This window comes from Diadema antillarum, unplaced genomic scaffold (genome assembly GCF_040938485.1).
Source record: "Diadema antillarum isolate AM-2024a unplaced genomic scaffold, OU_Dant_1.0 scf00000098, whole genome shotgun sequence".
Lineage (NCBI taxonomy): Eukaryota > Metazoa > Echinodermata > Echinoidea > Diadematoida > Diadematidae > Diadema > Diadema antillarum.
In genome coordinates this window covers 905692-931491 of record NW_027270987.1, presented here as the reverse complement: position 1 = coordinate 931491, position 25800 = coordinate 905692, and the positions used below count along the sequence as shown (strand labels likewise).

Here is a 25800-nt window from a genome sequence, read left to right as displayed (position 1 = left end):
GGGGTTTAGACACTCCCTGACTTTCCTTTCCCTTCTCAATATCCTCCTTCTCCTCCACGTGATCCTAGCCAAGCCCACTCCCATTTCTCCTCCCTGTCCAGCCTCGGATACCATCACCTTGTGCATCTCTCTCACTGTTCCCCTACGGAGGGCATTCTCCTCCCCCCTCCACCCCCCCTCCCCACCTCCATCACGTCATCCACCCGATGCCAGTGACGTAATCCAATATGCCCCTCTACCCTCGTGACACCGTGCCTGGCCTTCGAGCCACGCAAGTGATGCCGTTCCCACGTGACAGATGGGAGCTGTGACGTATTCCGCTAGAGCTATGCACATCTCATTTTCTAAAACTTTAACCGCCCCCCCCCCCCCCCGCCTAAACACAATCCTTTCCAAAGTTTCAAAGAATACATGCTTTTTTAAAAAGATGAATCTACACCTACTTACATCATTACGCTGCATCATGTATATTTGCACAATGCAATCTTATAATACTTTCAATATCATTTGTGTATCAGAGAGTAGCAGTTTTAGCCAGCTAAAATCAGCTCTGCTATGAGAGTGATGTTTAGCAAATAAAAGGGAATTACGTACTAAAAACGACAGTAAAACAGAACAAAACAAAACAAATGGATGACACCCATCCCACCAGACACCCGTTCATCTCCAATTAAGTTCATTTTCTTATTTGTTGATCCCACTTCTTTATTTCTTGCCCCTACCCCTACCCTCTTGGCATTTCAAGCTTTACTTTGACTTCAAATCAGAACAGTTCGCATGACTGGCATACCTGCAACCAGATTGGCTGGCATACCTGGGCTCCTAACAACAAGGCAAACTGACAACAGCCACTAATGTCATGTATTGATCTTCCTATGCTGTAAAAAAAAATCAGAATTTGAGTCAATGTCACTCCAGATGCTAAGCATCTGTACTGTTGCAAGACAGGGCACATCTACGATTGGGAGTCCTGAACCCCCTTTCTGCCACGAAAGTTAGAGGTTACTCACACTAGCAACCTCTCTTCACCAACAAAGGCAGTAAATTTCAAACAACTTTGAAAAGTGTATATTAAATGAGAAATGCATAAAAGCCTACTTTCTGACACTTTACATGAACCTTCATTCATCTTTATTTCATCTGTATTCCTTTTGTCTGGTAAATTCTTCTTTATTGGCCACAAAATGACCGAGACTACATTTCCACACACAGACAAGTATGTTACGTAGGTATCTCATTGGCTGAGAGACTATGTGGCGACCTGATGGTGACTTGAGTCTTACTGGCTGTGGAGATGTCTCAGCAATGTTTCCACAACATCTCCTAAAGATGTTTGAGACTCAAAGTAGCTGGGTCTCCAGAAAGTCCTGACAGAATCAAACATGTCCAAATTTTTTCAGAGACTTTCTCCAGTCTCTAGCTGTTCTCAGAGCTTCTCTGCAACATCTCTGAGATGTCTCTACAACCTTGTGGAGACCTACTGGTGACTATGTTGAGATGCCATGGACGGAGATGTCTCTGGGACTGAGAAGACATTTTGGAGAAGTTTCTATGACTGCTATTGTCTCCACCAGTCGCGACTTCTGGGTGAATCGTGTAGCTTGGGGACATCTCAGGCATCATCCTGGAGTTGCCTTCATGTTGCTAGCACAAGCCTTTTTTTTTTTTTTTGTCTTTTGAGTCGTTTGAATCACGGGGATTGATCATTTGTGACAACATCTCTTCCAGTGAGATAGGTCCTTAGAAAATTATGTAGAACTGAAAAAAACACTGACTCATTTTGTTCTTGCAATGGCTGAAAATAGACTGGTTTTCTAATAAACATTTCATGCATACACCTTTATAACAAAGACCTTTTATGACAACCAGAAAACATTTCCGAGGCAAAAATAGCCAAAAACTAATGTATACAAACTGGACTCCTTGAGTATTCAGATTTGACACATGCTTCGTTCATAAAAGATTGCCTTAACAACCATAAAGCTTGTCAGATGCTTACCTTACCTACCAACAACTAATGAATGCTAAAGTGAGATCCTGCCCCAGAAACCTAATTGAAGGGAGCAGATGAATTAAATGATTTGTCACTAGGCTGTAGGAAAAGAAACTTCCATAAATTTTAATCCATTACAGAAAAACTTTATTATGCAATATGGTTAAAGGTCATTCATTATTTAAGAGGTCACATCTAACAAAGAAAAACACAATCTCTCCTACCCCAGTGACATCAACTCAGCATGTAAACAAAACATGTGCACATCCATGACTGTCACATGATAAATCGAAAAGCAGAGAGATATATAGATGGGAGACTCGAGGTCACCCGAGGGCATGACTCACACTGATCGCACACTGGCGACGACGGGCGACGCATCTTGCCTATCTCCCACAACACAGACCAGCCCTCAGCCCACTTTTAATTGACAAATGATGCCATTCATCCAGCCTGACCTTACTACATCACACTTCATGCAGTGACAGAGGCACACACAGTGCATTTTGCAAAAGCTGATACTAAGTCATGGCACAAATGCCAGATAAGTGCCAAATGAAATATACATTGTAATTGATTTACATATCAGTTTATTGAAGAGTTGAAGTCCTAGAAAATCACTCTTTTACAAAATTATCCAAGTCATTAATCCTCTTTATCTTGCCATACTAATTTCTGCTTTATCTTATTGCAATGTACACTTTGTATTCATTCACCCCATTTATGCACTGATTTATCCGTTCATACATTCACAAAAATAACTGACTTATTGAATGACGCTGAACCGTTCATCCATGATTTGTTCACTCCCCTGCACAGCTCACACAAACTTTGACAAATTGACTTCATTTGGCTGATTGGCAGAGTGGCGACATTAATTGTAAAAATGGTTCAACAGCTCCTGAGCAGTCACATAAAACTTTCAACTAAAGTATCGCTTTTGGTATAAGAAAAGAACTAAGACTGTTCTCCCCCCCCCCCCAACTTTGTTAAACCCCTTCTGTGCCAGGAATTTTGAATAGTTTGTACAACGCTATGGGGTGTTTCACAACAGAATTTAAGTCAATCCTGAATTTGATGCATCACACGTTACCTACGGTACCCCGGGTTACCGCGTTGTGTAGTGCCACCTCACGTCCACTCGAGGGCAGCCGCAGAGAAATGCATGCACTGTGTGTGCGCCTACATAGTCACTCCCATGCCACTGCATGTTATACGATGCATGCACGGCACGCTGTGCTAGCAATAGCGTGTGCTTCAGTGCACTGCAGTGTAGTGGCTAGCGCCGCTAGCTCCAGCACCAAAATAATTTCCACTTTTTGGCAACCCAGGGTACAACCTTTTTTTAAAAAAAAATAGATAATTCAACAAAATGGCTCATTTGGTATCCCAGGATACCATTTATGTCATCATTTCCAGATCAACTTAAAATTATGGTAGGCAGTGTATGACTTCAATAATATTCTAACTTTCATATAAGAATGAACATATTGGAGACTTATTCATACAGGCATTAATTAACAAAATAGAGTGAGGGCCAAAAAAATAAATCAGTAAACTTTTATAACAGTTTGAAGTGGATTCTGAAAACAGATAAAACTGAAACGAGAAACAAATGGCCTACCATAATTTTAAGTCGATCTTAATTTTTAAGTTCAACTTGAACTCTTTGTGAAACACCCCCTGCATTCTCAGTATGGTCCTCTCCTATCAAGGTCCTACGCACTTGGAAGAGACATCTTCGTTGATAATAAAAACCAAAATATCATTATTATCATTATCATTATTATCTAATATTATATTGATATTAATATTATTATTAATAATAATATTAGTATCATTATTATTATTATTATTATTATTATTATTATTATTATTATTATCATCATTATCATTATCATTATTATTTTATTATTATTATTATTATCATATTATTATTATTATTATTATTATTATCATTATCATTATCATTATTATTATTATTATTATTATTATTATTATTATTATTATTATTATTATTATTATTATTATTATTATTATTATCATTATTATTATTATTATTATTATTACCATCATCATTATTATCATTATTGTTTGTGTATGTGTGTGTGTGTGTGAGTATGGCATCATTGCTTACCTCAAGGAATATTGGTGGTGGAGGAAGGGTCTTGCCAAACCGGTCCATCAGCTCTTCTAGATTCTTCTTCGTCAGCTCCATGTGCATGTGGATGGCCCTCAACTGTGGAACAAAGCAAAGGAGACATAACAAAATAATATAACAGTGAGTGACCATCAGCTATGAATTTGACATCAATTCATAATACTCTTTCTTGATAGATGCGCTCAAAAGAACCATCTACATGTGTGTGCTATTAATCAGCAAAGCAGGTACAGTATCGTGCCAAAAACCCTCCAAGTAAAGATTTGTTTTACATTAGTCAGTCGTAGAGTAGAAACTTGTCCACGATCATATTTCAGTATAGAAGTTGTATTTGACTATCTATCAATACAAACAAACTGCCACATGAACAGATGAACAGTAAAAGTGCGTTTGGTATTCCACTACACAGCTACAGCGCTGTCATTAGCATTCACATCCTGGGTCTCATTACAAAAAAAGATGTTTAATGATATCAATTCTTGCTAAATAGCAACGTCTTGTAGAAACGGCCAACGAGGAACCAGGATTCTTGTCATTACCATGATACTTGCTATTGCAGCATGAGTTGTTACTATAGCAACTTTCTATGGAATGGAACCCTCAGAATAATAGATGTAAGTTTTTGCTGTGTTGACTTTGTTGTACTTGTACCTGCTATAGGAAGCTCAATTACAAAATCTATGTTTCATCGCACAAAGTCTTATTCTCCCATCCCAGGAGGGGGAAAAAAACATGAAAATATCTAGATCGAATTCTGATGTTTTTTTTTTGTTTTTGTTTTTGTTTTTCATACAAGATCAAGTACTTAAGTGTCACTAAAGTGCAACATTAACGTGTGCTTTACTATTTGGAACAAATTGTATTACAAAACCAGTACTGCAAAAGTGGAAATTTCCATATGAGTGATTTTTCGCTTTCAGTCATGTAAAGATGAAATTATATATTTCAAATTTCTTGGATTGTCATGACAGCTGAGCAAACCCTTCTAATACTCATTGCTGCCATGGTGATTAAGAGCTTTGGAAGCACATAATATGGCTTGAGACAGGAAACTGGTCTGCATTACAAATGCAAATTCATGCATGTCAGAGGACTAGGAAACGTTAAAAAAAAAAAAATCAAGATACAATATAACATTACATTTTACAAGTAAAAAACTTTTGCACTTTGATTTCGCACTAGTCTCATGTTACACAAAACGCACAAAAATTTACCCCTTGCAAAAAATTCCACTTTTACAGTATGTCATGTTCCAATGCCATTACTATAAATCTATTTTGAAAACTGGAGCAAGTAGCATCTACAAGTGTAGGCCAACCAAAGATACTATCCAGATGTCTAAAAATGTGCCAATTAGTATTTTTGATCTCCTGTTTATTCTAATTCTTTTTTCTTTTTGCACAGCCTTGGATGTCCTATTAAAAATAAAAGACAACACTGGGCATTGTCAATGACAAAATCCTTGGCAATTGCAGCGTGATGGCATGCCAACTGGAAAGTGATACATGAACTGGTTTTTATAGACAAAACATGGACACTAATTAGTGTACATATTTAGCGCTGTGGGCTACCATGCCATTGAAACCCGAGATCGCAGCTCTATAGAGAGCTTGCGTGGCACAAACGATTCATTTACGGGAAGGGTAATTCGAAGGGATTTTCCCCCCGCAGCAGAATGTCTTGGCAGGCAACTTAACTTCGTACTGCACTTTAATAGTTCCAATAACTTATCTTGAGGGAAAATTACTATTTACTGTATGTGTGACATTACCATTGTGGGACAACTCGTCTAGAAATATATTTCATGCAAAAATCATCAAATCTAGACATTCAGAATAACTTAAAGATACTGTTTACCTGTGGGAGCAGTGATTTCAAAAATGTTCAAAATATCACATTTGATGCATATGATGTGTAGGTCTGCTGTATCACAAAACATCCTTTCATATAAAATCTTCACAATAAAGCCTAAAATATAAGGAGATATCGGTGTTTTTCTCAATAAACCGTAACTGTAGACGGTTAAGTCTGGAAACATTTTTATTATGACTGTTGTTCACATTTTGTGTATTTAACAACATTTAACATTGATTACACAGATTCAAATTTTTACATTGGTTGTGTCCATCCCTAACTCACATTCTAAAACTATTTTAAAGCACTGATGCTGGGTTTTTGTTTCATCTGCAAGTGGTAAATTATGCCTTTAACTTTGCAGATATGACAGAGACTGTTAAAAGTTACTTTGATTAAAGAAAGATTAAAACAGTAAAAGCACAACAGTGAAAACTTCATCAAAGTCGGATAAAAATCAATGAAGTTATGAAATTAAGAATTGTTATTAATTGTCACAAAAGGCTTCTTGAACAGTCAATATGAATACGGAAATGGTGCATTGATGATGTTTTCGCCTCTCAACTTGCCAAATACTTTGTACACAAAATCTTTAAATTTCCAGTTATTGTGTTCAAATGCTATTATGCCCTAGTCTCAAATCCTAGCATCTCTGACCTGATCATTATTTCTAAGTTTTTTTCAGCCAGGAACGATATTGTCTTTAACATTTTTATTGCAGAAAGATTTAATTTCGATCAGGGTTTTTTTTTTCTTCCACAATCAATGGAAAATTGTGAGCTGATGATATCATCAGCCTATACCATATGCATATTCACAGCAACTGTTCAAACACTGTTTTGCAAAAATTAGCAAAGCTTTTCATTATTTTGATACATTTCATAACTTCCCTATCTTTTTTTTAAATCTGATTTTGATCATATGTTCATTGTTGTGCTTATAAAATGTTTCTTCTCTTTCTTTCAGACTAACTAAAAACTGGTTTGGAATTCCCCTTCAATCAGGGTGCACAGAACTATAGTCTCTGGAGAAATGTCGGTCAACTACCAGTAAAATATGCAATGTTGTGGGAGAAAAAAACAAACAACAAAAATATAACTGCCAACAACAACATCCCTCAGTATTTCACAAGAAAATAATATTAACATATATGTTAGTTCTTTTGCTTCTCCTAGTTTCCCCATATCATCATGTTCTGGTGATAGCACGTCCTAGCTGGTACAAATTCAAATCAACATCACAACATCCCCCCTAAAAGCACACTATTAGTACCCTTGACTACTTGTTATTATTTCAATGTGTCAAATATCACACTAATTTCTTTATTCCCACCTCTTCATCCCTGCAATCATTCGTAACTTGCCAAGATCTGACATCATATATTTCTTTTTCTCTCCCCTGGGCAACTTCATCTGTTACTATGCTTGACAGCAAAGTGCGCATTAGACATCTGACAAACGTGGGCATAAAAGATGGGATAGTTTAATGCCTAGAGCACCTGTAATGGTGCAGAGGTGTAAACAAGGGAAACACAGAGGAACAAGAGGGAAGATGAAGAAGTTGTAAAATACAAAAATGCACTGATTTCAGCTGAATTCATCAGTGTGCATGAGGAGAAGAGAGAGAAAAAAAAAATAGAGGAAAGAGTTAATGCGTGCCCAAAGCAATGTCAACAATGCCTGGCACTTCTTACCAGGGTTGACCTGTCCTGAGCGCGGCATTGTATCTGCTCGTTTCTCCTACTCCGCGGAAGTGACATCTTTTCCTGGTTCGCCGCGCAGGCTATGACCTCTCTCCCTCCAGCTCAATACCCAGAAACCAGAGGTACCACTCCTCCCACGGATTGCTCAAATGTATTCGCGTATTTCAAACCCCCGTGATGAATGTATGAGAGCCAGCCGCCTCTCCTGCTGTCAAAATCTTTTGCTCCGCTCCAAAGCCAGGTATTAACCTGGGCAATTAGGTTCGGCTTGGTGTGAGTGAGCCGTCTACTCGTCTTGCTCTCTCTCTGTGCCTCTCTTTGAATGGCGTGTCACGTGCCTTGCTACAACAATCCCGAGTGTACACGAAGCTCACAACATGCCGAGACCTTTTGCCAAGAAGTGGACCGGGGCTCGAGCGGCCAGCGAGCTCACGGTCTCGATTTATGCCACACTCTCATACCTCCAGTCTGCAGATGGCATCCATTAATAGCACACATTGGTATCACATGCAGTGGTTCGTGGTACTGGCCTCTCTCTCACTCTCTCTCCCTCTCCACTTCTTCCTATAAACCTCTCTCCACTCGTCTGGCACAAAACCAAGTTTAGCATACACATGGATTCAAATGTTCTGCGTGATACAAATACCTCTGACGGATTACCCATTAAGTCATTGTCTTGCCGTGACAGGACAGCTACATACAGTAGCCGCGACGGTTTTTGGAGGGGCTTTGTTATGCAACACCAGGCTAGCTCGGCATTATGGCCTAGACAGCGAGACTCCCGCTGCGTGGAAATGGCCATTAATTGTGGGGCGAAAAAAAAATAACGGGGCAAACACCCAATTAAGGACCCCCAAGCAGAGGTGAAGAACTCCCTCTCCCCTTCCTCCCCTTGAAAGAAGCTCTCGACAGCAGCTTCAGCTCAATCTGCAATCAGATAGGTGCATTTACTCTGGCAAGTACATGAAAATGAAACTTAGTTCATATCAGATACGGCGAAAATACATGATCACCATGAATTGATACTAATGTTATCTCTAGATGGGTCTTGGAGGCCGAAATGATAGCTGTTGGGTTCCTCTTTCATTATAATCATTTATTGTTCGCTCCTTTTTGTGTTTGTCGGGAGTGGAGAGGGGATGGTTGTTAGTGACCTCCAACTGACAACATTAAGAGTGGAATTACTGAGATAGAAATCTGAATTATTGAAAGGCCATCCTGGGTTTCCTTGGATATATAAAAACAAAACATATTCCACGAAAGCACATGACCATCCAGTAGTGTGCTTAAACTCATTATGCCAACTCTTGTAGCAGTAGGCACTGCTGATAAGACCCGAAAATAGCTCACCAGACAATGTGGGGTAATAGGATGGCACAATGCACCAATGACAGGTACACTGTACATACAAGTCCCTTTCCCACACACCTGAAATATGCAGTTTTTTAAACTCGATTTTTGCAATGCGATTCGAAAATCATTAAATTCTTGCGTGTAGACACAAAAGCTTATAAATTCTTGAGATACACATCATGATGCAAAAGTCATTCAAGTCTGATTTTTTTTTTCAAACTCTTGCAATGATTTGCCCTGTGTAGCGTAAACTGCACACACAGACCATTAATTTTGTTTAATCCCATAATGCATCTTGCCCCACTAGGTCCACACACTTGGGCTCTAATGAGTCACCTTCTAGTCATTGTTTGGGCACGGGCAGTCTGGAGAGTAAGAACAGTTCATTTGCAGCAGAGTTACTATTATACTTATAATTATTGTTGTTATTATTACTATCATTATTGTTATTATTTCAATGGTGGCAAATGAATTAATCTATGCATTGCTATGCAAACACCGATAACTGCTGCCTGTAAATGCGGCTACAGCTTGAAGGCTAATGAAGCAGAACAGAGTTAGAGCATGCCGATGGAGTTAACAGACTGCAGCTGAGAGAAGACTTGAATCAGGAACCTCTGAATTATATTGTCTACCATCTTATCCTATGAGCCACAATGGATCCTTACAGAAGAAAAAAAAAATCATCTCAAACAGAAAACTATTTATAGCGCAAGTGATACACACACAGCAGATTAGCAAAAATTAGAAAGAAAAGAGAAAAAAGAAAGAAAATATACGTGGTTTCAATGGCATTAAGTGAAAGGAATTATGGTTTTCTTGGAGTCTTAAAATAGCCTACTCTAGCATTTGACACTTACTGCCATACGTAAAGGCTTCACAAAAATGATTTTCTTTCGCATAAAAATATCACTAATTGGAATTTCATTGAATGAAACCTCTTGACTCTTCTCAAATTCATGGAAATCTTGTCATCATACACCATTCAAGCAGGCAACGTTCACAGACATTCAAGAATTGTAAAGGGCTAATTCACATTAACGGTGAAAAAATAAATCACCACAACAGAAAAATATTTTGATACATTTATAGTGAGTTACTAGGTAACTGTGCCAAAAGCAGGGCTGCCAATCTCTTTCAGATGGAAACACAGACAAACAAAAACATGACGCACAGTGTATATGCATTTTGGTCTAAAAATAAGAATATTACACATATCAAGTGTGCTTGCTAAAATTGAAAGTTAGAAAAAAATATTTCCCATTTAAAAAAAAAAACAAAAAAACAAGAATTTCTTAGTTTCAATAAAGACAAAAACTATACTACATATCCTAGAAACATACTGTACTTCAGTAGTCTTAATAAGTAGCATCTCTGCAAAAGTCACTTGAAGGACATACACATCTAAACAAGTCAAGGCAAGAGCATGGTTTTCTAACTTGCATCAAGTCCTTTTCTGTTTTTTAACAATATGTAGTGTGAACACAGAAAACTTGTAATGCCTGTCACATGAATATCATTCTGTTTCAGGATGCCATTCCCTGTGGCAACATATGAAATGTGCAGCTATCTGGGGTGTGTATGACAGTGGTAGTGTGAAATAAAGTTGCAAATTTCAATGTCACAAGATTATGTTACAACTGAGTATAGGCCTGAGGATGTTTGCTGTTGTTCTTGTTGTGTTCTGCATACAAACTGAACGAGGATAACTTCACAAAATCATATAAAGCAAATTAACAATGTTCACATACAAGTAATGATTTTATGATTTCAAGCAGTTTAACTTTTTTTTCACTGTGATAATGCTTTCCTGTTGATGCTTTTTACTCAAGACATTTTTTTGACTGAGGCAAAAACTTCCTTTACCATGAATGATTTGGCTAATTCTGATGAAAATAAAAGGAAACTAAAACAAGCTAGAGACGTCTAGAAGTCCCAGAATATCTAAGTGACCCTTTATGTGTAGCTAATGATGACTTTGTTCTTGACATTGCAAGGGACTATTAAACCTGAAAGTATGAATGTTCAAAATACGAGTGCAGTGCCTCTGTTGCATTGCACATCATTATGTTTTCATGTGCAAGTGCAGTTGTGTGTGTGCATGTGGGTGTGTGTGCTCATTATGTGTTACATTACCTATACAATATGTAAGAGAATACTATGAAACTAGTGTATGCCTTTTTTTTTTATGTGTGTGCCTGCTGCGTGCACGAGTGTATGTGTATACACACACTGTATGGCAAGCGTGTATAAAAGCTTGGTGTGTGGCTTCTGGCACGGATCCAGGGCAGCAGAAAATCTCCATTGCTATGGCACTCGGCACAACCCTGGGGATTCAGTTCAATCCAACTGCGTGCATCCCAACACCGGCAACTGACATTGCATATTTTGGTTCTTTTCCTCTCCCTTCCTCCTCGATTTCTGTCTCTTTTTCAGTGGTGATGAAAGCAAGTACGTCAGAGACATATATGTGCAGGGCTGGGGATAAGACATTTTTTGATACATCTCCGATAAAGAAGGTGTTCTTCGCCTAATTACATGGCAAATCCATGATCCAATGAGCCTTGTTACCAATGAAGGAGTGCCTTTCTCCTAGCACTGGGAACAAGTTGCAAATCAGTTGTTGCTAAGCTGAAAATACCTTTAATAGGAAAAAAGCACATAAAAAGCTTCATGGTAGTCATGGCAATAATCTTGTATGTTTCAGACGTGCATAGCATTTTGATACACACAAATGCAGTGTACTGTTGACATTTAGCAAAGAATTACAATCAAATCTAATACTTTTGCTCTCACAAACTGGCCCTTCCCAAAATAAAATCAAAAGGCCATTGGGTCTAACGCTCACCTGAGCTTTGCACTTTGCCTTCATGGCATACTACCTGAGGCTAACTATTAAAAGAATAAAAATAAAAAATAAATATTAAAATGAACTTATGATTCTGGAATTGTTGCAGGCCCCCTGGGCAATACCCTCCTAACTCATGGAACTGGACATAAAAATTTCAAGAATTATCAAAATGACCTCATTTGTGGTACTTGTGCCCCACCCTAGGGGGCCCCCTATGGCTAAATAAATGATGAAAATTCTCTCATTTGGCATACTTGGGTCCCATCGGGACACTACCACAATTTGTAGAAACTAAAGATCCCTTCCCTCATTGATGGTTTCTGCCAATTTTGGTCAAATTCCAGCCAACAGGTTTCAAAACAAGATGAAAATGTGAAAGTTTATGCAACTGACGGCACATTAGTCCTGCCTCAGACTTTCATCTGTGTATAACATGTATGAATATCAATTACAACATGTGTACAATTATGGCAGACCATGTAAATTGTTGATTTTGTTCATGCCGCTAAGCAATCGTGGCAGATCTGGCGAACAGACATTAAATATAATGTGTGGGACTGCTAGCATTGGGTACTTAAAATTTGAAACAGGGATGAACAAAGCTCAACATCAGAGTTCTCAATGAAGGTTTCAAATCTATAAATTTCTGTAAACTAGCAATCATGGACATTGTTACTTTGGTTTTGTATTTTAAAATCTAAAAATCATCACTCATACACAGATTATTTGAAAGGTTACAACCACTTACAAATCACATACTAATGGCAAAACAGAGTATTTCGAGCAGAACGATGTTTCAGACCTTTGCTCACTTTAGCAAGTGGTGATGTGGTTACAAATAGCAGTTACAGTTGGTTATTCCGAAGGTTCATTAATATGAAAATAGGGTGTGTTATTACGAAGGTTCCTTATATAATTGTGAAAACTCTTTTTTCCAAAGGTTAGTTAATCTAGAAATGAAATTAAGATTCGATATTCCCAAGGTTCATTACTTTGAAACTGACATAATGTTCATTATTCTGAAGGTTCACTAAATCTGAAAATGAGATAAGGTTTGTTATTCTGAAGATTTGTTAATCCAAAAATGAAATAAGGCTCATGATTCTGAAGGTTTGTTAGTAACACTTTACATTTTTATATGACATAATATGGGGATCTAGCCAGAATGTGTATACATTGACTGTGTACAATACACGTGATGTTAATGTTTGATCAAAAGTTCATCAAGTTAGCACACCACGTGCACACAGTGAAGCTTCTTTGAGAAGCATAAAATAATGTAAATTAGTGGTTTTACTAGATGGAGGTCGCGAAACTGACTAGTCCAAAACTTGCTTTGCAAGTAATAATAATAATAATAGAGAGACTCTTATAAGGCGCTCATTCTACCTAAAAAGATACATGGCACTGTAGAACAGAATACCGAAAGTATTGTACGCATATTGATATAGGTATATTCCCCACAACTGCTTTGGAATCTTTGTAAAGTTGTACTGGTTTTTGGTAGCTTTTCTTTGTTAAATATGAAAGAAATAAAGATCGCTTGAAAAGTGTCCCATTTACCAGGTGTCTTCACCCAATTATTCAGTGAAGACAGTGTGCATTGGATTACAAATTGTCTCTTGAGTGTAACTCCTCTGAGTTACCAAAATATACATCAATAGATCAGTCTGTTGGGAAGACTTGCCAAAGATAATCATTTACCTTCCAGACACTTCCTATAATAACAGTTTTGATTAGAAATAGGACACCAGAGTAGAGACAGGATTAGTAGACCTCAGTGCTATTCTAATCATCATAGTTATGACAGCATTACAATCCAATTATGTTCTTAATGAACTTAAAGGGCTTTTCATCTTGCAAGAAATACTATCAAAAAATTATGCTCACATGAGAATTATGCTTAACCTGAGTGATAATACCAACGTTACTATAAAACTTCTGATAAGTTGACCCATTTAGCTTTCTGTATATACTGTATTAGCAGTCAAACCCACATGAGTTGAAGTAGTTATGGCAAAACATCACTTACTGTATAAATGCTATATCAACTGGACTAATTTTTCGCGAATTGGGACTTCCCACAATTTCATGAGTGCTTAAATTCACAATTTGGGAGTACAGTAATGAAGAGAGATATGTATGCATGCACTTCGCATTCCTGTTGGGATCAGAATTCATATTTTGGCGTGTTGTTAAATTTGCGACATAGCACCTGACTCGTGAAACTGGTGAAAATAAAAACCTCATGAAATATATGGTGTATACGGTAACATGAATTGTCAAGAACAAAAAGCCATACAATATTGGGGAAATAGTTTTTTTTTTTGGATTTTGACAGATCTGAATTTACCAAATGCTAAGCTTTAAATTGATATATGCTGTACTTCACTACAAGGAAAACAATTTTTTTCTTCTAATTACAAGTTAGAAAACTGTAAAGGTTTAATTACCGAATTTGGTTTTAGGCACATTTTTCTTCCTTTTATGATCTCTGACTTTTTACGGGGTAACAGAAAAATAGGATTGACTATAACAAATCTACAGGAGGGGGTGAAACATGTATAGCCATGCTCAATAACGAACCTGGCTACACATCTCAATCACATATTCTATGCACAGGATACTATGCATGTCTCCCCTGTGGAACTACTCACTGCCACAAAACAAACCAACATGAATTCTGACAATGACGTCAGCGGCATACAGGAGAGGGGCAAAGACAAGATAGAGTGCCAGAGCCTGCTTTGCTGCTTCCCATAGACAGGCCTGGCTAATTGCTCATGGACTAGGATGGGGCTGCTGCAGAGGTTGGCATTCCCTCCCTGCCCTGTTCACGGCTGTGACCCAAATTCAGTCCAGAGGTTCACGGTCAACCACTCGGCATTGCCATAGAACAGGAAAACAAGCGTGGACATCATTTCATTGCGGTATATCACCGAGGCTGAACTGCGGTGTCATCAGTGCCTTCGAACAGTGAGAGCTGGGATGGGCGGGAGCCTCAAATCATTTAGCAATTTTTAAAGATATGCCTCTTTTTTAGGCCTCACGAAAGAGAATGACGGTTGAATACAAAATGTCCTGTTCTACCTGCATTGCCTATATAACAATAACTGAAGAAGAATCAAACTCAATATTGGAAAACAATCATGATAACATCAAAGAGAAATAGTTTTTTTTTTTATATATGTAAATTTTCTGGTATGGACAATCATTCCTTCAGCTCACTTCTCATCCCCTCCCCCCTCCTCACCCCTTCTCCCTCCTCCCCCTCCCCCCCCCCCCCCCAAAAAAAAAGACAAGGATTGGCAGAGACATGTCTATGAATTGATCTTGAAAACTCTCGTGAACTCTCACTGTGCTGAAGTAATGACTTATGGATGATAAATATACAAGCTTTAAATGAATTTGAATGGACAGAAGTTTTAAAGAAACTTGTCCCCCTCCCCTACTATTCTGTCGATACCATTTCACTGCAAATAAAATTCACAGAATTTGTTTTTCTAATTGGGATTAACTCCAGAAGGCAGTGACAGGATGCCATGAAAAGTGATGGTGAGATCATTGGAAAAAAAAAAATATTCATTTTTTACTGCCACACCACACAAATGTTGTTCTGTCTGTCTTTGATACTGAGACATGTACAAAGTGTACATCTACAATATAAATAGCTTGTTTGTTTACGTATCTTGAATTTTATTCCAATAAGTGCGAGTAATATGAAAGCTTGCTATCTGAAAGATATTTGCTTTATAATGGGCTTTGGGATGAAGGTACAACTGTATGCTTTTCATCTCATAGTACTACAAACGTAATGCATTTTGTTACTATGATTTTAAATTAAAAGACTCACATAAGGTCAGCGTTTGGCTGAATTGAGTGAGCATGGTGATTTTGTATTTTATTTTTGGTTTTATTTACAGCACACAATTACTTTAATATTTATCATGAAGGTGTTTTGTGGATAATGAGAAAGTTTGTCAAACAGAAGTACTCATGAATGAACTCAGTGACGACTTTTTATTTACCCACAGTGTATCTTGGAAACCTTTGAAACATGCAAACTGAAAGCAAACGGGCAGGGGAATCAAAGAGGTGAATTCGAAGAAAGCTCGAGGAAGTGGCTGAGCGTGAGAACAACGAGAGTCTGGCACAGGCCTAAAATTGGATCTGTCTGGGTCGGGGTTGCTCGGGAGGATCTACCAACCATAAATAGTTCATCTTCCCTTCTTTCGGGTCAGTGAATTAACAGCTACAGTCGGCCGTAACGACTCCTCTCTGGCGCACAGCTAACACTGTCGTTATCTGCCACCACTCCTGTGCTAATAGCCACTTTTCAGATTAATATGAACTGTACACACAGCATTTACCAAGTACCATACCTTTCAGACCCTTCCAGCCAAACATAAATCAAACACAGCGACTTCATGGTGATGTGTGTATGGTGTCTCTGTTTCTTATCACAGAAGGTCCAATATTAAATTCAACATTTATTTTCTCTCTCTATCTGTCTGTCTGTCTGTCTGTCTGTCTGTTTCAATCACCCTCCTTCTCTCAGATAAAATTTGTTTCACAGCATGACTACTGGAGATAAATGATAAATATTTTGATATCCCCATAGAGAGCCACTCCTCGTGGTGGTATTGTAAAGCTTGTTATCTCAAACACACCTTCCCCAACAGGCTTTCATTGAATTCAAACATGCGTAGTTTCCATCTTTGGTACATGCTGGATCTAAAATGTGTGCAATGGGAGAGCAATTACAGTGTATTTACTCTGACTGAAGTCTATCTCTGATACAGAACCAAAATCTCCTTTGATATCAAAACTACAGGTGTATGGCTTAAAGAAATGCATAGGAGCCTATTAAATACAGTTGTGGGTGCTTAGATTCATCGATAGCAGATATTATATACCTCATATATAGATTGCTCTCATCTGATTGGTTAAAAGTGGAGTCATGAAAATAGCTGTGCCCCATTTTTTATCAAAATGACATCATGATTTACTGAGCCCGGGGCATAGAATCAACTATGCCCTGTAAATAGGTTTGGAGACAGTCGCAACCCCGTACACATAGATCACTCATTTATTATGTATGCACATCACCTTGGGCCCATAATTTTAACTGTGCCCCTCATAGCAGTCATTATTTGTATACTGTTCCCTATCTGTCATCACATTTATATGTTGACACCTGAGTGGCACGCCCTAACGTTGTTGATTAGGAAATGAAACTCTCTGTGTGATGGGTTGCATATAATAGCATGCTAGGCAACAGGGATACACATGGTTCAGCCTACTCTACCCCAAGTACTGACGCCCATTGTGACATAGATATCTGTAAATTTTGCTACAAACAAACAAACAAAAGAAGATTGACTACAAAACTACACTTCATCTCTGGGTCAATGACCTTCTTCCTCCAGTTCCCTATTTCTGCCATGAGGGAGACATAGCAATGCACAGCACCAACTCTGAACCCGAGATAAAACTGGGGAATCCCCCCTTTCCTGGGTGGGTAGAGGCACACACCGTATTCTAGTACACAGCCTCTCCCTTCTACACACAGCACACACTGACTGTCACGCCATGCCATGGCATTACCAGGTGATACACAGCTCTTCCGTACATGGGCGTAGGAGATGATCTTCAGAGGACGCGATTGGTTATACGGTACTGTACAGGTACACTGTACATGCACACAGAGTGCATGTAAACATGGTGGCTACTCCGACAACAATGCAGTATCACACCTGACTTCTGTGCATGCAAACCAGCTTTCAACCTGAACAATTATGTCTGTCATTTTTCTTGCAAGACAAGAAGTCTTAACTATGGCCAAGTTACAGTAGCATTGATAAATAAGTTACTAATGATATATAAAACAACAGAGATGTGGTGGAGGTTTCATCAAATTAAACCTACCAGAAGAAAGCTGGAAAATTTCACTCGCTCCTAAAAAAAACAGTGATATCAAGATGAACCACATTTGCAAATTTAAGTGATGATGTCATCACCTCCTAAGTCACCTACTTATCTGTAAATTATCTTCACAAAATTTCCAAGGAGGGGAAAAGAGTGGTACAATGTAGTTGCAAGTCTATCAACCAAAAACATGATTAATATTTGTGGACACACTTTTACCTTGCTAATCAACAGATTCTATTCTATTACCAAAACCAACTTTAAGACTTGTGTAGACAAGAACTTTCGCATGCATTTTAACTTTGCGAATCTTGGCTCTCGTGAAATTTGCAAAATTGAAATTCAAGTGAACATTCCTCGTTTTACAGTATATGGATACCTAACAATGCTCTCTGGCAACACCCAGTTTAACATAGTGGAGTAGGCAATCACAGGTGCACTTGATTCTGGTTCCACTGCCTTGATTTCTAACACAAGAATCCATTTTGCCGTCATAGACCCCGTTTACAGTGCGGGGCTGGGCCGAGCCACGGCCAAGCCCAGCCTCAATTGCAGGGCCGAGCCCCGCAATTTTGTCGGTTTACAATGCCGGGCTCGGCCGCGCTTTTAATTCAAACCTTTCAATATTTTGTCGTAGTGGCGCTCAGCTTGTAAACAAACGCAATTTGGTATGGTCAGGTTTTCAGACCCTTTGCCAAGTGGATTCCATGGTGATGAAGTCGCCGTTCGGGCAAAGGCCTTTGCCGAAGGAAAAATCCTTTGCAGGACAAAACCACCTCAAACTATACTAGTTTTCGACGTTGAGGGGGTTAATATCCTGAACAAAGAAATAGTACGGGCAGAGGGTTTTGAAGCCAGACTAAACTGGCTGCGCATTTGGCCCAGTTTACGTTTACACTGAGAATAGGCCGGGCTTGGCTGCGGCTCGGCCACGGCCGAGACCACCTCCAGAGCATGGCCAAAGGCGCAGCCAATTTTGGCCCCACATTTGGCCTTTTGCGCATTTACACTGAAGTGAAGGCGGGCTCAGCCGCGGCTCGGCCACAGCCGAGCCTCGCACTGTAAACGGGGTCATACATGTAGGGCTGAGGCTCTGGCAAATGTTGGGGATGCTGCAAGATATGAACCTCAGCAAAAGGAACCTTTCCATCAAACTTATGACTATAGGAGCATTCATCCAAAAATTTTCCTTGAAAAAGGCAGAATTACAATCCTATGCATTTGAGGCAATAGATAAATGCAACCGTGTTTTCAAATGCATTTAGACACACCGATTTCAAATGCCATTCAAAGGGTGATTTGATACGCATTTGAGACCACAATCACCTTTTTGCAATTAGATAAAATGCAAAGCTGTTTTGAATTGCGTTTCTCTGAGTGCTACTTACGGTCAACTTCCACTTTACATATAACATGCCGTCAGTTACAAAAAAGTGCACGCTTCAGTTGACCTCTACTTCCAGGGTCGAACGGCTCAAAGCAGTTCCACAGTGACAGCATTAAAATCATGGTTAAGATGTTATGATACACATGGCACCTAGAGAATCAAATTTCAAACCACGTACGTAACCACCATTCAAAACGCATTTTCAAACCCAATTCTCACTCTCGAGTTAGATAAACGCAGCCTACAGCAGGCTACAGCAGGGCGTAGCAGTAGCTCAAAGACATGTCCATGACCATATTCAAATTTATGAATGTTTCTGGTTCAAGTGATGTGATTCATTTCTTTGACTGGAATTCATGTTGCTTACATATCTATTAAAGCTCAGGCACATCTTGGAGTTGCCTGAGATAATCCTGATCTATAAAAGAACACATCCCACTGGAAAACCTGGTTGAACTGATACATAACATCATGCTACTGTATTACTACTCGATCCCCCTATACAAATGAGAGAGCAACCACAGAGCATTTAAAAAACTTGATATTTCTGTGTGATGTATCATTGCAATGGGATGGAAAAACACTGTCATCGTCACGGAGAGCTCACTTTCACTTTCACTGCTAACGCTAACCACTACTGATCTACAATTAACATCCTATCAACAGTTTTCTCCATTACCTTAATCAAAACTGCAATAAAGAAAACAGAAGCCAAAGAAAAAGAAAGAAAGAAAAACACTAATGTAGAGAAACTGGCAGTTCGGTATCATAAACCTCAAACATTCATACCTCATATATACACAGAGTTGGACACAAAAGTGCTCCGACCTGTGTCCCTTTGAGCTTGTTCATACAGAGAGTTACCGTGTACCACATATGAAGTGGCTGAAGGGGCATATAACTGTCATGGCGACCTTCACGTGTGCTGGAACTTCTAATATAAACTGTATGCACAGCATGCACCGCATACCGAAATACTCTAAATGTTGGCGACCATTTATACAGAGTTTAGCACGCTTCAGGAGTGCTCCTGGAGATGGCCTTGAGAGGGGGTATAACTTCAGGGTCCAATTGTCTGTTCATACAGAATTTAGAGCACTTCACGAGCACTCTTGGAACACTCGAAATGCTCTGTAGGCCTATATCGGGTGTCCCCCAAAAAGTGGAACGGTGGATTTTCAGTACCTTGCATTCTAAATGTGATATATTTTTTACATCATTAGAAAGATCATCTACCGCAGAAGACAATGATACCAAAATCATTAAATTTGGCCCAGAACTTTTTATTCTACGCCCAATTCTGTAAATGCAGTCATTTTCAAATTTTGCTAGATTTTTGCGACGTATGAGCGAAGAATTTGGGTGCGACACGCGTTCCATATACGGTGTATTGTGTAAAACCCGTTGATCCATGTCAACAAACGATAAAGCTTTCACAATGGGCGCGGGCCAGGAAAAACAAAACAAAACAGTGTGTGTGTGTCTGTGCATGTGTGTGTGCGCGCCCAATGTGAAAGCTGTATCTTTTGTTGACATGGATCAACGGGCTTATACGATACACCGTATGGAAGTCGCACCCAAATTCTTCGCTCATATGTCGCAAAAATCCAGCGAAATTTGAAAATAACTGCATTTACAGAATTGGGTGTAGAATAAGAAGTTTTGAGACAAATTTAATGATTTCGGTATCACTGTCTTCTGTGGAAGATGCTCTTTCTAATGATGTCAAAAAATATATCACTTTTGGAACGCAAGGTACTGAAAATCCACCGTTCCGCTTTTTTGGGGACACCCGGTATAAAGGGTAAAAGTTAGCATAGTTTTCACTTGTAGAAATAGGAGGAAAAAACAATCATTTCATTGGGTTGACTGGGAAAGGGTTCGATATGGCTGCATGCAGTGTATTCAAGAGGTCAAGAATTAAAGCTACGTAACTGCTAAAGCATAGGGCCTGTACATCAGTCTTGAAGGTAGACAATCCCACGCAACATTTGGAGAAGTCCATGACTGAGGGTGAACGCACTGAGAAGAGGGCTTCACCTCTCACTGACAGAGAGGTAGAGTAAAATACACATGCAACAGACTGGGAGCCAGGCTAGAAGGCTGAGGTACATACAACACACATACAGCACGTACAGCACACCCGCAGTGATGACTAGGCACATCTTGGCTGCACATGGTGGCACGTGATTGCAGAGATGGGGATTATGACATAGACGACGATGCAGGCTTGGCACTTCTACACGCACCAAAGTTGCCCCATCCCGCGGACCCCCATCATACACGCAGGCCTCGGCTGCAATGAGCAGCATCGCAGAACCATGAGTGAACTCGTCTCCCAACGCAACTGACAGCAGCCGCATGGCCGTAACTGACATTACGGGTAATGAAATGTTCCAAAGAAGAATTAAGTCTCACTTTTTTTTTTTGCCTCGCCTCATTACACTCCATATTCACTTGGATGTGACGAGCTCATAGTTCGCGACTGCTCACACAGCAAAGCTTAATCTCTACATGTAGTCCCTGTGCAATGACTGTATCACTTGCACTCATATACACTGCGGTAAACACATCTGAATCATATCTTGAATATTCAATGAAACCCCTTTAAAAAAATAACCCTTGTATGAGAAAAGGAAGGTAATATGTGTGCATCACTTCCTATGCACCAAGGATGGCATAGCAGTGGCTGCTATGACCTCAACATCCCAACTGACAGATTTAGGATAGAGACGGAGACAATTCTACCGAATCACACACATGAGAGAGAGGCCAGATACGGTTTCGTCTCCACCGATAACACAATGAACTGGCAGAAAAGTGGTGTGTACAGCCCACTGAGGGTGTCCACGGAAAGTCAAAGGTATACAGAAGGACAAACTCTGGTGGCAGCAGATTTCATTGCACTCCGCGACCTTTTGGAGGTCATCCCAAGGGACCTGGGATGGAGTAGACCAGCAGAATGAGGTTATGGTGACAGCCCAACTGGAGTAGGACAGAGCAGTAAAAGTAGCATACTGAATGCTTAGGAGGAATGCGTGGTATTCTCACTTACAGCTCTACATATGGTCACCTTAAAGGTCATGCAAGGATTTCCATGAAACTACAGCATAAACATGGGGGTGGTACCTGGTATCAATAGAGGACAATGATGAAATTTCACTCATATTTCATTGAAATGCAGAATAAGACATATGAAAACCATGGGGTAAAGAAATCAGTGAAAAGTTCTTTATCTCAAAGCTTTCACAATCGAAGTATCAAAATACTTGTATATCACATCTGTATTTCTGGGTAAAAATAGTTCTAACTTGTACCCATCTACCAGTGATATATGCTATATGATATATTTCTATTGGAGTCCTGATGCATAAAACACATTCTCCATGTTTAGCTCTGGCTGATTTCTTTCTTTAATTAAATTTTTTCTTGGGTAATTTTATTTGTGTGCAGTGTATAAGTGCACTTCAATCCAACTTGTCAAAAGCTAAGGTAAACACTTCTTCAGGCTAAATATTGCATGCCTGATATCTACAATTGTATAGCCTTTACAAACTATTCACATGTATATTGTAACCACATCGGGTGTACTTCCAACTCCGGAAAATGACTTTCATCTTCTTGGGTTTTTTTTATTCTACTTTTCTTTTTTTAAATATCTCTTTATCAAGTATGATTTTAATGCCTGGTGTGCCTTTGGATGCTTTAAATAAATGCATGTCTGTCATTTGAACAGATTTCAATATAATCTCGACATCTACATTGTACTTGGTATGCAAGGAAACTTGGTACACTGTTTCAGAAAGCAATGCCATAAATAAAATGTATACATGTGTATTTTTGAAATACACTGCATTTCTATAGTTGATAGTGGTTGGGAACAATTAACAAGGTTTAGGCCCTACTTGGGAGTGAAAATTGAATCTGCAGACACATACAGTACATCTAACGTAAATAGAGGTAAACTGTAAATCAAGGCATGAAATACACAATAAGTAGGTTTGGTATACGCTGTGGGAACACTCCCATGCCTGTTCTATCTGTACATATATTTAACAGAAACAGAGGGATTTTTACAGGGATCTTACATAAAAGTTACTTCAACAGTGCAGGGAAGATGCATGGTGGCACACTGCAAATAAACCAACAACAACTTTGATTTATTGTAAATACTTTATGTAATAGGCCTATATTCTACAGGCTGACTCATATGCAATGGTAAGGTTTATAGATAATTTCAATGTACAAAGCTGTAAGTTAAATATTTACATGTAGGTCAGTGTCTATATCATCTTATGGACAGATCATATTACCGCTGGAAGAAAAATAATGTACTGTAGTGCAACAACTGCATAAAGTGCAATGAAGTGTAACTATAGCTCAGCTCAACCTTTTTCTTGCTCTTGAGGAAAGAATAGATATTCAGACAAAGTTTGATTTCCCTTTCTACATACACGACTTCCACAAAAGATTGTACTGGCAGTGGTATGCCACGGAGCTGTACCAGTTTCAACTGAGGTCCAGCAAAATGAGCAGTTATCGACTTAATGCAGGGAAAGGAATCCGAGGTATGTACTTTGCACCGATTTAGAACCTGAGTACCTTGCCACTGCCTTGAATTGTAACTGCAAATCAAGCCTGACCCTGCACTACACTACCCCTATAGCCTTCTCTACATTACAGAGAGACCTCCAAACAGAGAATGCGAGAGAAATATGAAAGTATTTTTAAAAACAAAATCACACCTCTCTGGAATTCTTTACATGAACACAATGCCAGTGTCTGAACAATGTCATGATATCGGACTTAATTGTTACAAATTAATTCATTATTACACACTCAACATTTTCGTGAATCACAAATATCCAAATATAAAAGACATCATTCCATTTTTTTCCTTTTATTTATTTCCATTTCTGTGCTTATCTATCTTATATTTGTTTTTCTCTTTTTTTCCGGGAGGGGGGTGGGGCATTCTTGTCATACAGCAAACACTAAGAAAGTGGTATGGTGGGTGGGTGGGGGGATTCTGATCAAATAGTAATAATCATCAACCATGATCAAACTGCAGCATATGACCCTTAGCCTTCAACAACTACATTTTGTAAATACATGTGCCCTTGCTACATCATTCCAGAGAGGTCATATGATCTGGTCTACAATTCAACTAGGTCAGCGTGCCTGCCACTCTTTCCTCAAGGGTTCTAGTAGCTGTGGAAACCCTCATACAGCACACAAGGGCATACAATGTCGTATATGTATACAAATCAGCATTAAAATTCATTACACCTTGATAAACAAACAAGCTAGTCAACAAACATGGGCATATATACATATATATATATATATATATTTTTTTTTTTTTTTTTTTTTTTTGGGGGGGGGGGGATTAGACTTTACTCACAAGCCAACAACAGTACCATGGCGCTACCTCCATGGTAGTACCACAAACCCACTTATCCACTGCCACTAAGCCGATAAATTTCTTTCACAAAAGCATTAGCTCCTATTTGCATTACTGGGGAATTCTGAACAGAAAATGCATTAATTCAATGAATCAATCAAGACTTTTGTGAGAAACAGTCAAATCAACAATTTGGCAAGAGATGACTTTTACAAGATTATCTCATTCTGCATCGATGACAAACTGACATGATACATGGTGTATCTGGTGCTATTCCGTGGCAAGAAGAAATAAAACAAATGAAATCTCTGTCAATACTGGAAGCTCTGGACACTTCATTATGGGATGACCTAATGCATTTTAATACACGGAAGAGTGTGGGATACACAGCAAGCTCTAGGGTTGTGGCCGGCTGAAGTCTTTTGGAGATCAAACGGCTCACGTGGATGTGAGAGATGCATGCCCAGTCTGTAGCAGGATTATTAGACATGTGAGGTGCCTTCGCTCACTCATCCTCACATTTCAGCAAGAACTCGGGTTGGTACAGTAGCCCAGCCTTAAAGTTAAATTTTCAGTCTCCACAATAACTCCTTGAGTGCTCAGAGTGCCAACTGGCATAGAAATTCTCATAGAGTCGTACATACTGTCCACAGTCCTTGGTACAAAAAGGGTTAATAAGACGTCCACTGAGAGCCTATACTAATATTGTAGTCTTTTATTCAACAGTCTAAAACAGTATGCCCCACAAACTCTAAGGACAAGTGCACTGTGCACCCCCAAAACACTGGAAATCTTGTCTTAAAATGAAACAGAACGTGATATGATATCAAAATATTAAAATGTTGTGATGTTTGTAGGGCCTACATTTTTCCTTTGCCATACAGTCCAAGTGTGTTAAAGCAAGCGTAGTTAATCTGGTGAATAGGTTACCATACCAGAAACAAATAAATGAGTAGATAGACAGGCCTATATGAATATATCAACAAAACGTTTTGATTTATGATTAAAAATAAATTAAAATCAAATAGATAGGAATATGTACGTGTAAACGCACTGTTTAGAGGTCATCACAAACTCATGTGTACATTTCAAGACATACAGTATGTATGTTTGCGAAGAGGGTCACTGACATTTTCGCAAGAAGAAATTGACACGAAGCTGTTGTAA

At 38.9% G+C, this 25800-nt stretch overlaps 1 protein-coding gene across 3 annotated transcripts in view; it reads right to left on the bottom strand.

Moving 5' to 3' along the window:
- LOC139718675 (serine/threonine-protein kinase A-Raf-like) overlaps positions 1 to 25800 on the bottom strand; it is a 74418-nt gene that overhangs the window by 36011 nt on the left and 12607 nt on the right. For 2 of the 3 annotated variants that reach the window (XM_071630132.1, XM_071630134.1), the window contains exon 2: positions 4131 to 4232. In XM_071630132.1, the coding sequence (XP_071486233.1) occupies positions 4131 to 4232 (102 nt within the window). Of the gene's footprint in view, positions 1 to 4130; positions 4233 to 7701; positions 8180 to 25800 lie in introns of those variants that run through there. The other variant, XM_071630133.1, reaches the window with a different exon arrangement.